This window comes from Mus pahari, chromosome 10 (assembly GCF_900095145.1).
Source record: "Mus pahari chromosome 10, PAHARI_EIJ_v1.1, whole genome shotgun sequence".
Classification (NCBI taxonomy): domain Eukaryota; kingdom Metazoa; phylum Chordata; class Mammalia; order Rodentia; family Muridae; genus Mus; species Mus pahari.
The window spans coordinates 33,113,742-33,128,839 of NC_034599.1; the positions used below are offsets into that span (position 1 = coordinate 33,113,742).

Sequence of the window (15,098 nt, forward strand, 5' to 3'; positions counted from 1 at the left end):
TTGCATAGCTTTGTGGGGTGCAATAAAATTATTCTTATATTGATGGTGTTTCAAAGAGAGTATATTTTTCATTCCTTTTATAGAACTTCACTTTAACCTCTTCTATAATCTCCATGATGCTTTCTCTTAGTGAAATTCTAAAAATATTTTATAGAAGAATTATTATGATTGCTACATGCTAGGGTCAAACCCAGAGCCTCACATGCACTACTACTATTCTACCACTGAGCTCTGTCCTCAGCACATTAATATGCAATTTGATTTGCTAAGAATAAAAATCTAATAAGAAAACTAATAAGTCTGTATACCAAAAAAGAATAAAATAACTGAAGAATAACTGAAATTTTCATAGTTAAAGAACGCAGATTTTATTTATAGTGATAACATTATTAAAGGAAGTTGAGGCAAAAATATATCTTTTACTCAAAGATTATACATACTGTTTTTGATATGCAGTTTTCATAGTAAGAAAGCACATGCCCATGCCATCTGCATGCCTATGCACATATTCTGTCCCCTTATGTAATGAGTAATTAATTGAAGAAATGAAAGTTTGCAAAAGAAAATCAGAAATCTCAACTTAAAGAAAGTAGTGAGATGACCACACAGAAGGAGAGTCATTATTAATTGGACAGCAAACTTACAATTATTATAGGATCAACATTTCAAAACCATCTAAAGAATTTGTACTATTCCTATCACATCTCAGTGGCATTTTTAATCTTAACATTTATAAAGAATCTCAAAGGACTATGAATATGCAAAACTACCTGGGAAAGAATCAAGGTAGATGAGTTCCAAATCCAAATTTCAAAAATTATTACAAACCTATAGTGAACCAAACAGTTCTCATGGAAATAAGGATAGGTAATCAGATATTGTCAAAACAAGGTCCAAGAATGAACTTGTTCAAGGGGAATCCTAAATGCTTGTAAGGAAACTTCAAGAGAAATTGAGACAAGACAAAGATCTTATGACTTCAGTTTCTTTAAAAACATAGAATTGTTTTTAGAATGTGCTTTTTTGCCCCTCCCAGGTATAGCAGATAAGATATTGTTATTTATTTCTATGACTCTATGGAAAACCATTTTTGCCACATGTGGCTTGTCCTTGTGAATATACATTTACTCATGCAACTCTTCTTAAACCTCAGAGTACAAATTATCTGTCATCGCACATAATGTTGGCTTTTACATGGGATCATAGTCCACCTTAGTTTTAGGGTTGATTCTCCCAGGTCTCACTGCCTCAAGAGCAGCAGTAATTAGAGATGGATTAGAAAGCCCATAAACAAGATATTAGGTGAACGTTTTAGGAATATTTGAAGAAGGTTCCCAAGACCATGTATAAGGAGAGGATGGACAATATCGTCAACTGGGATAACTGAATATAGACATGCAATAAAATTATGCTGGACTCTTGCAGACACTGTATATCATTTACTCCAAGTGGGTCAGATCCCCAGAGGCAAGACTTAAAAATAAAGAAAATACCAGGCCTACAATTCACAGCACCACATGTGGTGATGACATCTTTATGATATCATGAAAAACACAGGCAGGTATAAAAAAATACTCACCATGTGGAAATTTCTCTCATGTGAGTAAATATTGTCCATTTATGAGGATTAATTCTGTCAACTAGTTAATACAACTAACTTGAGTCGATATATAGCCAGCTGAGAGACAATCTTTTGGTCATATTGTCCAGGAGTTACTAGAGGTGAATACATTCTGACTGGTCAGAATGAGCAGAGGCAGGCTGATTTCTGAGTTCGAGGCCAATCTAGTCTACAGAGTGAGTTCAGGACAGTCAAGGAAACACAGAAAAACTCTGTCTTGTAATACCAAAAAAAAAAAAAAAAAAAGAAAGACATGAATTTTTCAGACAAACAGACATTTTACGATATGTACTCACTTATAAGTGGACATTAGTCATAAAGTACAACCATGCTACAATCCACAGAATAAAAGAAACTGGATAAGAAGGCAGTCCTGAGGTAGGATATGCGAATCTCACTCATAAGGGAAAAGTAAATAATCATGAGAGGTTGATGGCTAGAGGGAACTGGGTAGGGGAGAAGGTGTGGAGGGGACTGGGGATAGCAAACAGGTATGAGAAGAGAGGGTGTCAAAAGTGGGTTGGGAATGAGAATGGGAATCAGCTGTTTGGGGTAGGGGTGGGCATCTCGGTGGACATCATCTGGAAGCTTGGGATGGGAGAGGATACAGGGAATCTATGAGGGGTAAATCTAGCTTAGATTCCTATGAGAGGGTAATATAGAGACTGAAGGCTACCTCCTGTACCCAGACAGGACTTCTATAGGAGGAAGTAGGTCATCAATCGATCCACAAAATCTTAAATTCAAAGTATGTTTTGCCTACAAGGTATGCAGGGATAAAGATAGAGCAGAGTCTGAGGGAATAGTCAACTAAGGACTATCCCAACTTGAGATCCATCCCATGTGAGAGAGGCAACCCCCGGCACTAATAATGATTGCTGTGCTTGCTCACAGGAACCTGGCATAATTGTCTCCTAGATGTTGCATTTAGCAACAGATAGAGGCAGATGTAGATACCCAAGCCAAATATCAGGCAGAGCTCTGGGACTCTTGTGGAAGAGTTAAGGATGGAAATGAACAAGTCTGAGGAGTCAAGAATACCACAAGAAGATCCACCAAGTCAACTAACCTGGGACCAGTGGGTTTTCAAAGCCTGGGCCACCAATCAGGGAGCATGCAGATGCTAGACCTAGAAAGCTTACATGATAGCAAATGTGTACCTTGCTGTTCATGTGGCTCCCCTAACAAGTGTAACAGTGGCTGTTCCTCTCTCTGTTCCCAGATATTGGATCCCTTCCTCCTCTTCTTAGACTGCCTGGTTGAGCCTCAGTGGGAGAGATATGCCTAGACCTGCTAGGACTAGATGCACCCTGGTGGGGTGGTACATAAGAGGGCTCCCCTAATCTGAGGGGAAGGGGAGGTGCAATGGGAGGAGGAATTTGTAAAGGTGAGAAGGGGAAGAAGGGGAAGAAGGGGAAGAATGGGAAAAAAATCTAATGTGGAATTTTCTGGCATATTTAACCTTTTATATAAACTCATTTTATGAAAAGAGTATAGACCTGACATTCAGACAGTCACCCTAATAAAAACATGACCAGGTAAATTTAAAAATTAAACAAAAGAATTTATGGTGTTACTTTTCTTTGTAATAATACCTAATAACTAACTGTCCTAATAAAATGTTCCTTGCAAGAAAGAAAAATGTTGTTAAAGGGGGTATAACATTCCTTATCTAAACTGAGATCCTGAAATTTTTCTCTATATTTGTGGAAATATTCATAATACTTTCTGTGCCCTTGGTATGCTTTTGAATAAGTCTATAACTACAATGGTTTCCATGTATTTTTTCAGTCACTAAACATATGCATTCAGGAATATTTTATGTTCAGTGTTCAATGAGTATAGCAATATACAGATAGTAACTGCCTAGTTCCTTGAACTCTATAGACCAGCCTGGACTCAAATTCAGAGATCTGCCTACTTTTGCCTCAAGGGTGATAAAATTAAAGACATGGGGCATCACTGCCCAGTGGAATATTTGAACTGAACATACTAGTACATGAATCATCTCTCATGTACTAAGAGATTTTGAAAATTATGTATAAATAACAAGATTTTCAAATGATAATAGAATAAATATAAATCCTTATAAAAACCAGAAAGAGTACCAATATGAATATCTGACTCACATCTTAAAAAGTTTCACACAGTGAATTTCTGCAACTCACTGTGAGTAAATGCATACACTAAAATTTAAGGATTACTGAAGATAATAAGAGAGGAAAATTTGTGATTTATCTTAGGAAAAAATAAGGTAAGAACTAAAGAAAGATTTATAAGAGAAAAGTACTTAAAGTACACTTCGTAAGATAAAAATATTTTCTTCTAAAATATAGTATTGAAAGCATGAAATTATAACCCCAATTACTGACTGAAGTTTTCAGAAGTATTCAGTGGGTGTTTAGAAGTAACAATGGCACAGAAAAAAATTTGAATCTTTAAAATCATTTAAATAATATCTCTCATCTCTCTATCATCTCTAGCTCTATCTATCTATCTATCTATCTATCTATCTATCTATCTATCTATCTATCTATCTATCATCGATCTATCTATCTATTTATCTATATTTATCTATATTTGGCATTCTATAGCCTGCAGAACTTGCAGTCATTTATCAACTCATTAAAATTTTTTCAAACAAAGTAATTAGGAAGCTTGGAATATATTCAGCTGGAAATTCTTAATTAAGATGAAGAAAGAAACAATGAAGCAAACAGTAGATTTCTCTATAGAGAGCAAAATAATTGGGGAAGTTGGGAATTTACATTTCCATATCCACAAGAAGGTGTATTTTCCCTAAAGAAAAGCTTGAAAACATGTTTAAGTCCCAAGGCATACCATGATCCACGTTGTAAATACAATCACCTCATTCCTTTTTATATTTGCATGCTATCCTCTTGGAAAGGGAGTGAATCTACTTGTAGTCCATTTATAAGCAAGTGGGTTGAGCCATTTAAGTCACAGTAAAAAAAAATTGCCTTATCTAGTGGCAGTGTGAGGATCATAATAAAGTTAATTTCCTCTGCTATTGGAGGATACTCCAAATTCTAATAAAAAAAAATTACATGTAGTCCAGAAGTACTTGTAGAGTATATCAGGATTAAGTCCTTACTATATTTTCTTATATAATAAAAGCATAAAAAGCATTGGAATCTAAAATTTCTCTGCTACGTACACTGAAGAGCAAAGGTAAGGAGTCTCTGAATTTTTGCTGATATGTTGAGTTTTTGAATCTCACATTTATGAACATCCTTCTTAATAAGACAGATGTCAACATGACATTTCTTCTCATGCCAAAATCTCCTAGCCTTATCCCTAGCTCTACCGCAGATAAATTTATATCCAGGGCCACCAGTTTTTATATCCAGGCCTCAGCCTCCAGTTTTATGTGTGTGGAGAGGACTTTATTGAAAGAATAAATAATTCTGTCCTCATCTAATTTCACATAACTTCCTTGCTAGAAGTTTTATTTACATTTTTATCACTGTCCTTCTCTGAATAAGATAATTTACGGATGGACTGTACACTTGATATATGTGCTCAGGTGGGGTTAATCTCACACGTACTCAACTCACACTTCACTGGAAGGGAAAGAACCATGATAGGAAGAGAGATCATTTTCTAATGAGAATATTTTCCTGTGTCTGCAGATTCTCTTAGAGAAAAAAATGGCCTCTGCAAACGTCTCTTTGGTGACTGAATTCATTCTGGTAGGTTTAACAAACCAGCCTGGTCTCCAAATTCCCCTGTTCTTTGTTTTTCTAATAATGTATATTGTTACTGCATTAGGAAACTTGTGTTTGATAATTCTTATTGTACTAAATTCACACCTTCACACCCCTATGTACTTTTTCCTCTTTAACTTGTCCTTCATAGACCTCTGTTACTCTACTGTGTTCACTCCAAAAATGCTGATGAACTTTATGCTGAGCAAGAATGCAATTTCTTACATGGGATGTTTGACTCAGCTATATTTCTTCTGTTTTTTTGTCATTTCTGAGTGTTATGTGTTAACTTCAATGGCTTATGATCGCTATGTGGCCATCTGTAATCCACTCTTGTACTCTGTTGCTATGTCCCCTAAATTGTGTTTGAACCTTATACTTGGTACATATGCAATGGCATTTTCTGGTGCCATGGCTCACACAGGATGTATGCTAAGATTGACCTTCTGTCATGCTAACACCATCAACCACTACTTCTGTGACATCCTCCCTGTGATGCAGCTCTCTTGCACCAGCACCTATGTCAATGAGCTCGTAGTTTTCATTGTTGTGGGCATCAACATCATTGTGCCAAGCATCACTATCTTCATCTCTTATGGTTTCATTCTCTTCAGCATTTTTCACATCAAGACCAATGAAGGCAGGTCCAAGGCCTTCAGCACCTGTAGTTCCCATATAATTGCAGTTTGTCTCTTCTTTGGATCAGGTGCATTTATGTATCTCAAACCATCTTCTTCTTCATCTATGGATCAAGGAAAAACCTCTTCTGTATTTTATACAAATGTTGTTCCCATGATGAATCCCTTGATCTACAGTTTAAGGAACAAAGATGTAAAAATAGCCCTGAGAAAAACCCTGAGCAGATGGAAATTTTGAAAGGAGACAACATGTACCTGCCTGTGGCTAGAGGCATGCTGATAGTTTGAATTTACTTAAAATGCTTTTCAGTGTGACATTTTATTCTATTTTCCTCCTTAGGCACTCTTCTGTTTGTAAATTTAGTATTTAAAATTTACCATAAGATGCTTTGGAATATATATACATTACATATTGATTAATGCAACCTTTATTTTGTTCATGTGCAAAAAATAAAATTTCAATCACTATAAAATTTATTTCTCATAGTTTTAAAGTATCTTTCTTTTCCTTACAATTTTCAAGATTATTAATGATTTTTGCATTTTTAAATTATTCCTAATATTAAGAAAAATTGCTTTTCCATTGTTATTATGAAGTTCTAGTTTTTATCTTCTGGAAAAAAGAATGGTTCTGCAATTGGTCAAGTAGACTAGCACAAGTCTGATCATCTGTCATTGGTTGTAGGATTTTTGTTTTCATTTACACTCATAATGTGTTTTGGGAAATGTAAGTCAGAACAACGCCTTCTTTCTCTGTGTTCTCCATTGTAGTATAAATAAATTCTTTAACTACTCATAAAAACTGTCAGATACATCACAGTTTTCACCAGCACCCTGTGTTTTCTGTTTCTATTGGAAAACAACTCTATCAACCTATCTTAGTTTGCTTACATTCACTTATGGTGTGTACTGAATACTGATGCCCAGAGAGAACAATGATTACTGATATTAAAATAGACTAAATTCATAGACTATATTCTCCTATTTTTTCCTGATTTCAAGTCAACTGCTCCTAGATATATGTATCCTCAATTCATGTTATTGTTTTTTTTTTTTAATTTGAGGAATTAAAACTTTGCAGCAATAATTTCATTTTTAAAAAGATTATGTTTTTCTTGTGATATATATACACATATATGTATATATATACATATATATATATACTCTGTTAGTTATAGTTGTCAGTTTATTGAAGATTTTTGTTTTTGTAGGAGCAGATAAAACCATTTAGAATAGAGAGTTGAGTTTATCCATAATATTATAACTAAAGGTATCTGAGTGTTATTCTGTATTACAAGATAATAAGGTAAAGGATAGAAAAAACATGAAATAATAGGTTTTAGACCAGGAATGAAAGAAGCTAGGCATTCAAAGCCACTCATTACAGAGAATTTTAAAGGAAGATTTAGAAACCACATTCTCTCATAGTTTATGAATGTCATATGACAATAACAATCCTTAATGACAGAACATCAGCAGAGATACTTATACTAAAAGATGGATATTGTCTGCATTTGTAGCAGCATGAAAATAGTCATGGCAAGAGAGTTGCAGGGGTTCATGAAGACTCTAGATGGGAAGGTCAAACTTAATACATGAATGTTAGGAAACTAGCTCTCTCTTTAGCTCCAATGTTTTTCTGAAAATTCCTAGAAATATCATGAGGATGACTTCTTTTGACGGGATGAATACTCAGATTATTGGATAGCAAATTTAATCTCAAAGGGGGCCTGAAGACAAATCATTCCTGTATTGATTGACTTTTATAAAGCAAATAATTCCTGAGTTGGTTGACTTTTATGTACTATTCTAATATGGAATTTACTTTGCAGAATGGACAAGACACGGGTAGCAAATATGGTTTTTTGTTTGTTTGTTTGTTTGCTTGTTCTTTGTTTTTCGGATTAAACTGTTGGTGAGAATTTTAAGAGACTTTCATTTTATTTTATTTTATTTTATTTTATTTTATTTTATTTTATTTTATTTTATTTTATTTTATGTTTTTTCAAGACAGGGTTTCTCTGTGTAGCTCTGTAGCCCTGGCTATACTAGAACTCCATCAGTAGATCAAGCTTGTCTCAAACTCACAAAGATCCACTTATCTTTGCCTCCTGGGTGCTGGGATTAAAGGTATATGCCATTATCCCCTGGCTAAGTCAATGTCTTTTTAAGATAGTAGAGAATTGGACTATTTTGTTTTATTTTATTTTATTTTATTTTATTTTATTTTATTTTATTTTATTTTTGGTTTTTCGAGACAGGGTTTCTCTGTATATTCCTGGCTGTACTGGAATTCACTTTGTAGACCAGGCTGGCCTCGAAATTAGAAGTCCACCTGCCTCTACCTCCTGAGTTCTGGGATTAAAGGCATGTGACACCACGCAAGACAATGTCCTTTTCTGTAGTCCTTTATTTGAAGCACTAACTATCCATATTTGCTTCAAAGATAACTTGAGATATAACATTTGACATTTTCAGAGGATGGATGTGGCTGGCCTTTATCAGGTTAAGCTGGCTATTTATTCAAAGATTAATGAACTATTATGGCAAATACAGATATCAGCTGTTGTGGTGGACCAATATGATGTGGGTAGCTAGGTTTGTTGTCCAAGGACTTTCAGTATTTCTCCCAAAATCCAGTTAAGAAGGTTGTAAATGGATGGGCTCTTATTGGCAATAAGACCTACCTTTGGGGTCATCAAAAACCATCTACATTCTTTCTGTTGTCCACTGTTTCTATGGAGACCCTTTCTAAACCCCAGTTGCCAGCTTTGGACAGATCCCAACAAAGTACTTCCAGTCCCCTATCTGTACCCATCTTTCTGTAGGCGGCATTAATTACATTGTAGCTCTTACCCCTTTTCTAATAAATGGGCTATATGATCCAGGGCTGATATTTAACATACAGAAGGTTGCTTGATTACTATACCTGTTACAAAATATAATTACATAGTTAGTGTGAAGTGTTACAGTTCCTATTAAAGTTCATAACACTCTTTACCTTATCTTGAACCATATAATACTAGGTTAGAGCATTTTGTAACTCATTACCTAGAGATCCAGATACACATATGTCTAAAAGTACATCTTCTATATACATGGACACATATTTTAAAGTGTACCTGCATGCACATATGTATACACATGGATGTATACACATGTATAAACATACACACATATGCTCATGCATACACACACATACACATGTATATACTTCACAAGCACACATAAAGAAAGTACATATATTATAATTACACATGTACAGAGAATGGGGAGAGAATAAGTAGTTGGTTTTTAGTATTCTCTGTGTAGATTCAGTTTCATTCATATCCTTGACTGTTTACAGCATGAAATGTGATATGGTTTAGCAATAAGTGATTAACTGATTGATAAAAATTTTCCTTAAATGTGCTGAAGAAAGTGTGCTGTAAATAGAAAGAGTGGTAATTCTGAAAACACCATTATAAAGGGGATGCAAAAATCACAAGACAGAATGAGGTATTATGTAACATAAGGACCAAGAAACAGATTTCATTCAACACTAATGCTGGGATAAAGATTACAGTGATAAATCTTCTGAAACTTCTATTCAATGTGATACTGAAAGTTCTAGATTGAGTCACTGGGTGGGGGGAACAAGAAATCATGATGTGTAGAATTAATATTAATAAATCCCAAGCAGGGTTGCTACTGCCTCAATGGTTTATGTTCCAGAATAAAAAACACATACACAGCTTTGACATTTTAATATGCCCTAAGCAGCATAGTAGCTGGGCAACTTAATAACCTACATGCTTCTAGAGCCTACCTCCACCGATAATTCCGAGTTACTGTTTACTAATTTCTATGTTGCATCTTGTGTGCTCTTAATTTCATTTAGTCATTGATGTGGGCCACACTTTCTTGGTTCAGAGCCCAAGATGCTCTCCTTGCTTTTCTATCCTATGTCTACCCTCTCTCCACGGTCTCCTGGCATGGTGAATCTCTTTCTTCCTCTTCCTCATGGTTTCAAGCCCAGGAATCCTAAAATCCAGTGTCTGTCTTTCTTCCTCAGCTACTAGCTGTTGGCATCTTTATTTACCAATCAGAATCAAGGTGGGACAGTTTCTCAAAAGCTATCTGCTGGACCTCTCCTGCAAACTGTTTAATGCCCATTAGCATTAAAATGCAAGCAGCTACAATAAAGAATAATGAATCCTCTTCAGAAAGGATGTGGCCTTCAATGTCAAAAGTTTCTAAAGATTCAAACGAACATCTTATAATGAACACAAACATTCAACAATCTTTAAGTGTCAACACACATATATCGATTTTATTTTAATATACTAACAATGAATAATATGAGAAGGCAATTAAGAAAATAAGTATATATACAAATGAAGTCCAACAAAGAGTAGAAAAAAGTGTACAACAAAACATATCCAACTTCATTAGAAAATTAGTAAGAAATAAGTTTTAAGAAAAGGTTGGAAAACAATCTTGATAAGACAACTATGTCTAAATTAACCTATACATACTTAGCTGGATTAAAGAAAAATTTAAAATATAGTCATGGGAGTGACTATATTTATTTGACTATTTTTATTTGACTTTACTTATTAGACTTATAAAATTATTTTCTATGTATTAACATTCCTTCAACATTTGGGAAGAGTTTGAAAAGTGTTGGTATGAATTATTTTTAAATGCTTAAATATAGCATTAACTTTTGTTTTGTCCTGGGTAATACCCAGATGATCAGAATGAAAGTCTCCTTCAGAGCTCTGAAAGAACAGAGACTGAAACCAACTCCTGAGCAGTATCCAAATAAAATGCATCTTGATCTATTAGATGCTTCTTTCCACCCTGGAGGTGATGCTAGGAGATAGTGAGTCTAGGAGTTTTCATATCTTATGCCTTTGACACATTTTGGGTAGGAATGGTGGTGATATCATCTACACATCCCCATATCTATTCTTATTGTTACTGACAATGAATCTACTGCATGTTAATTCCTATTAACACTCAACAATAACTCAACAGTCTCAACAATAGTCAAAGATCTGATTAACTCATGGAAAGTTTGGGGCATTGGAAGTGCCACACTTAAAATTTAATTTTTAATTGGGAGAAACTATGGGTGAGGTTTTTCAACTCTTTTCCCTATGTTGACTTGAGGGTATTAACTATACAGTCTCCCACTTCCACTCATGATTCCTTTCTTACTGGCATTTGAGATCAGAGTATGTACTGTGTTGTTCAGAAAGACCTGTGAGACAAGATACATAGAATATAATCTTAAAAAAACAAACAAACAGGTAAACACAATGTGGTATTAAATGTGTGTATGCTTGTTACATTCATTTCTTAGGAGTGTGTTTTCATTCTTTTTCTGTGTTGTTATGTTAGGAGTAGTGAATGACTTGTTTCCCCCTGTCAGTCCAGTGTGACAGGTATTATGGCAGGCAAGGATGCTGGAACTCCATGACTAATTTTCAGAATGTTCACAGATTAATGTGTATATAGTTATGGCTCTGATACTGTGTTAATTAAGAAGGATTCTACACTTCCTATTCTGTTATCTTACTGAATTAGAAACTATATAGTTTTCATTCTCCCTGGAGGATTTCCAATCCCTAAAGTGAAGGAAAACTTGAGTAAAATATCAAACTTCCCTAAGGAAATAATGACAAATTGAAAGTCCAAGGTGCCGCTATTAACCACTTATCTCCCTAATTCACATAGAAACTATTCCTTTGAGAAATCTGGGTGATCATCTACCCTGTTTATATGGGACTGCATAACATTCGTAGCACATTGAAACTCTTACACATAAAAAGGAAAGGTAATAATTTTATTCTGTTTCTTGAGATAGTTTTCACTTATGATACTAAGTTATGAGTTTCAGTTTGAGATACTGGCTGAACATACGTGAAATATATCTATGATATAATTGCTCCTTCAAAACCAGCTAAGTAAGTAATTGAAAAGAAAATGAAGAAACTGTATTTTTGAACTTGATAAATGTGACTTTGTGCCAGGCAGTAGCGGCGCACGCCTTTAATCCCAGCACTAGGGAGGCAGAGACGGGTTCTGAGTACGAGGTCAGCCTGGTCTACAGAGTGAGTTCCAAGACAGCCAGGGCTACACAGAGAAACCCTGCCTCAGAAAAAAGAAAGAAAGAAAGAAAGAAAGAAAGAAAGAAAGAAAGAAAGAAAGAAAGAAAGAAAGGAAGGAAGGAAGGAAGGAAGGAAGGAAGGAAGGAAGGAAGGAAGGAAGGAAGGAAGGAAGGAAGAAAGAAAGAAAGAAAGAAAGAAAGAAAGAAAAAGAAAGAAAGAAAGAAAGGAAGGAAGGAAGGAAGGAAGGAAGGAAGAAAAATATGCCTTTCTGAAGTCCATTTATATTATTGTCTTCCTTTTACCTTAAAGTCCAGAAATCACTGTTTTCCATATTTTGCAGGTTCAAATGAAAGGTATTTAAATTTCTGCTCAAAATGGGGCATGGAAACTGCTTAGAGATATTGGGAATGTTAGGAAAGGCAGAATTTTGAAATAATTATTTCTACTTGGATAGAACCTTATTATTCTATATTCATAGATTTTTTTCTATGATGTGAGAGTAACTGAACTATTATTGAATTTTTAAGAACAATGTACTTATTTCATTTTATCAAAGCTTAACCTGTTTTAGAGGTCAACAAATGTTACCAAGGTATATATCACTAATCTCATCAATGAGCTGAAGTTTCATGACAAGAAAAAACTGAATATGATTCTATATTGGTTCAGCTCCTTCCTTTTTCTTTCAATGTCAGAAGACATGTTTTTATATGGGATAGGATTGTTATTGTATAAAATTATTTGTCTTGTTAATAATTAGGTAAATAAAGAGTATAAGACCCAGAAAGTGGATTGATACAAGGAAAATGTATCTTTTGGATACATAATAGAAGTTATACATACAAACTTTGAATAATTGCAAAATCATGCATAAGATTTGTGCAAGCCCTATACAGACCAAATTCTTGCATAGGAAGGGGAGTCAGGTTTGAAGTCCTTTCCTTAGCAGTTATAAACTGCAGGGAGAAGGAGAGTCAGTTTTCTCTTTGAGTGTAGTTCCTGGTGAGTTAACCATCTCTAGAGAAAGGTCACATTTCCTTCAATAATAAAAATATATTAGAAGCACAAATTAGCCTGATGAAGAATAAAAATAATATAAAATTGAGTACATAGAAAATGAAGGCGAGAACTCAAAAAAGATGAGAGACTGACAACCAAAATTATCAAAAAAGAAATATGAAATTGTTTGTGTNTNTNTGTGTGTGTGTGTGTGTGTGTGTGTGTGNGNGNGNGAGAGAGAGAGAGAGAGAGAGAGAGAGAGAGAGAGAATTTTAGCACAAGGTAATAATTATATTAAAGGAATTAATTCAGAGGGTGATGTTCTATGTTGTATGAAAGACTTTTGTGGGAATTGTCATATTTTCTTCTAACATGTTTTCTCTTGGCCTGTGTTCACAGATTCCTTTAAAGAAGAATGGGTTTTGAAAATGGCTCTTCAGTGAATGAATTCATTCTGGTGGGATTAACCAAGGAGTCTGATCTCCAGTGCCCCCTCTTCATCTTATTTCTAGTGATGTATGTGGTCACTGTGCTGGGAAATCAGGGTTTGATTAGCTTAATTGGACTGAATTCTCATCTGCACACTCCAATGTACTTTTTCCTCTTTAACTTGTCCTTCGTTGACCTCTGGTACTCTTCTGTGTTCACACCCAAAATGCTGGTGAGCTTTATATCAGAGAAGAATATCATTTCCTATAGAGGATGCATGACACAGCTTTTCTTTTTCTGTTTTTTCTCTATCTCTGAGTGTTACATTTTGACCTCAATGGCCTATGATCGTTATGTGGCCATTTGTAACCCACTCTTGTATAATATTGTCATGTCTCCTAAACTATGTTTGATTCTTATGTTTAGTTCATACATGATGGCATTTTCTGGTGCCATTGTTCACACGGGATGTATGCTGAGACTGACATTCTGTGATGCAAACACCATCAATCATTACTTCTGTGACATCCCCCCTTTGCTTCAGCTCTCCTGCACCAGCACATATGTCAATGAACTGGACGTATTTGTTGTTGTGGGCATCAACATCATTGTGCCCAGCATCACCATCTTTATCTCTTATGGTTTCATCCTCTCAAGTATTTTTAATATCAGCTCCAAGGAGGGCAGGTCCAAAGCCTTCAGCACCTGCAGTTCCCACATAATTGCAGTTTCTCTGTTCTTTGGATCAGGAGCATTCATGTATCTCAAACCATCTTCTGCTAAGTCAATGAATGAAGGCAAAATCTCCTCTATCTTTTATACCAATACAGTTCCTCTGCTGAATCCCTTAATCTACAGCTTGAGGAACAAAGATGTTAAAGTTGCCTTGATAAAGACTCTGAGTAAAAGAAAGCATTAATGTGAATGATATACCCTTTAGAAATTGGAAATGGAAGGTTTCACAGTAAACTCAAGTTGCATGTTCATATAAGCAAGTGCTGTGATCTAAAAAATTTTTATCAAAGTCTTCTTCTAGTTAATCTGTTAAGTTAAAACTTTTTCCCAGCAATCATAGCCATGTTTTTGAGCCAGAAACATTTGTAAATGACTTAACCTATAATGGAAAATTTAAACTTCAAAAAGATTTTTGGAGAATAATCTAAATTATGATAATCTCGTTCATGGAACAAGATGCTTAATTATTATTATTTACAGAAAAGAATAAAACATTATCACATCTAATGTTATCAAATTTCAATATAAATATCATGAACATAACTTGTAGTTGTTTTATTTTTCTAAACTTCACTAATATTTTGACAGTTTGAAACTTAGAATAAGCAATTGACTTTTCTATTATGGTAGTATTTGGACAATATTAAATCTTGGACTTACATTTCAGAAATAACAACTATTTACCCATCTGAAACCAATATTAGCCACCTTGGTTTCTCTTAAGAATTCATTTATACATATATTTCTGTATCTTAGATATATAGTATGTGTATACATTCAAATTATTGTTTAATGTTTTCTCTTGTTCATCTTTTTAAGTTAAAAAATGCTTTTATGTGTATGTGTGTGT

The 15,098-nt window shown here is 34.6% G+C and overlaps 2 protein-coding genes across 2 annotated transcripts; both read left to right on the top strand.

Moving 5' to 3' along the window:
* Window positions 1–5,274: 5,274 nt before the first annotated feature.
* LOC110327427 (olfactory receptor 8B8-like) lies at window positions 5,275–6,225 on the top strand. Its single transcript, XM_021206407.1, has one exon. It carries the CDS (start codon window positions 5,293–5,295, stop codon window positions 6,223–6,225), a length of 933 nt encoding a protein of 310 aa, XP_021062066.1. The 5' UTR covers window positions 5,275–5,292.
* A 7,270-nt stretch (window positions 6,226–13,495) lies between these two features.
* On the top strand, window positions 13,496–14,432 carry LOC110327394 (olfactory receptor 147-like). The gene has a single exon (XM_021206343.1). It carries the CDS (start codon window positions 13,500–13,502, stop codon window positions 14,430–14,432), a length of 933 nt encoding a protein of 310 aa, XP_021062002.1. The 5' UTR covers window positions 13,496–13,499.
* The last annotated feature ends 666 nt before the right edge of the window (window positions 14,433–15,098 follow it).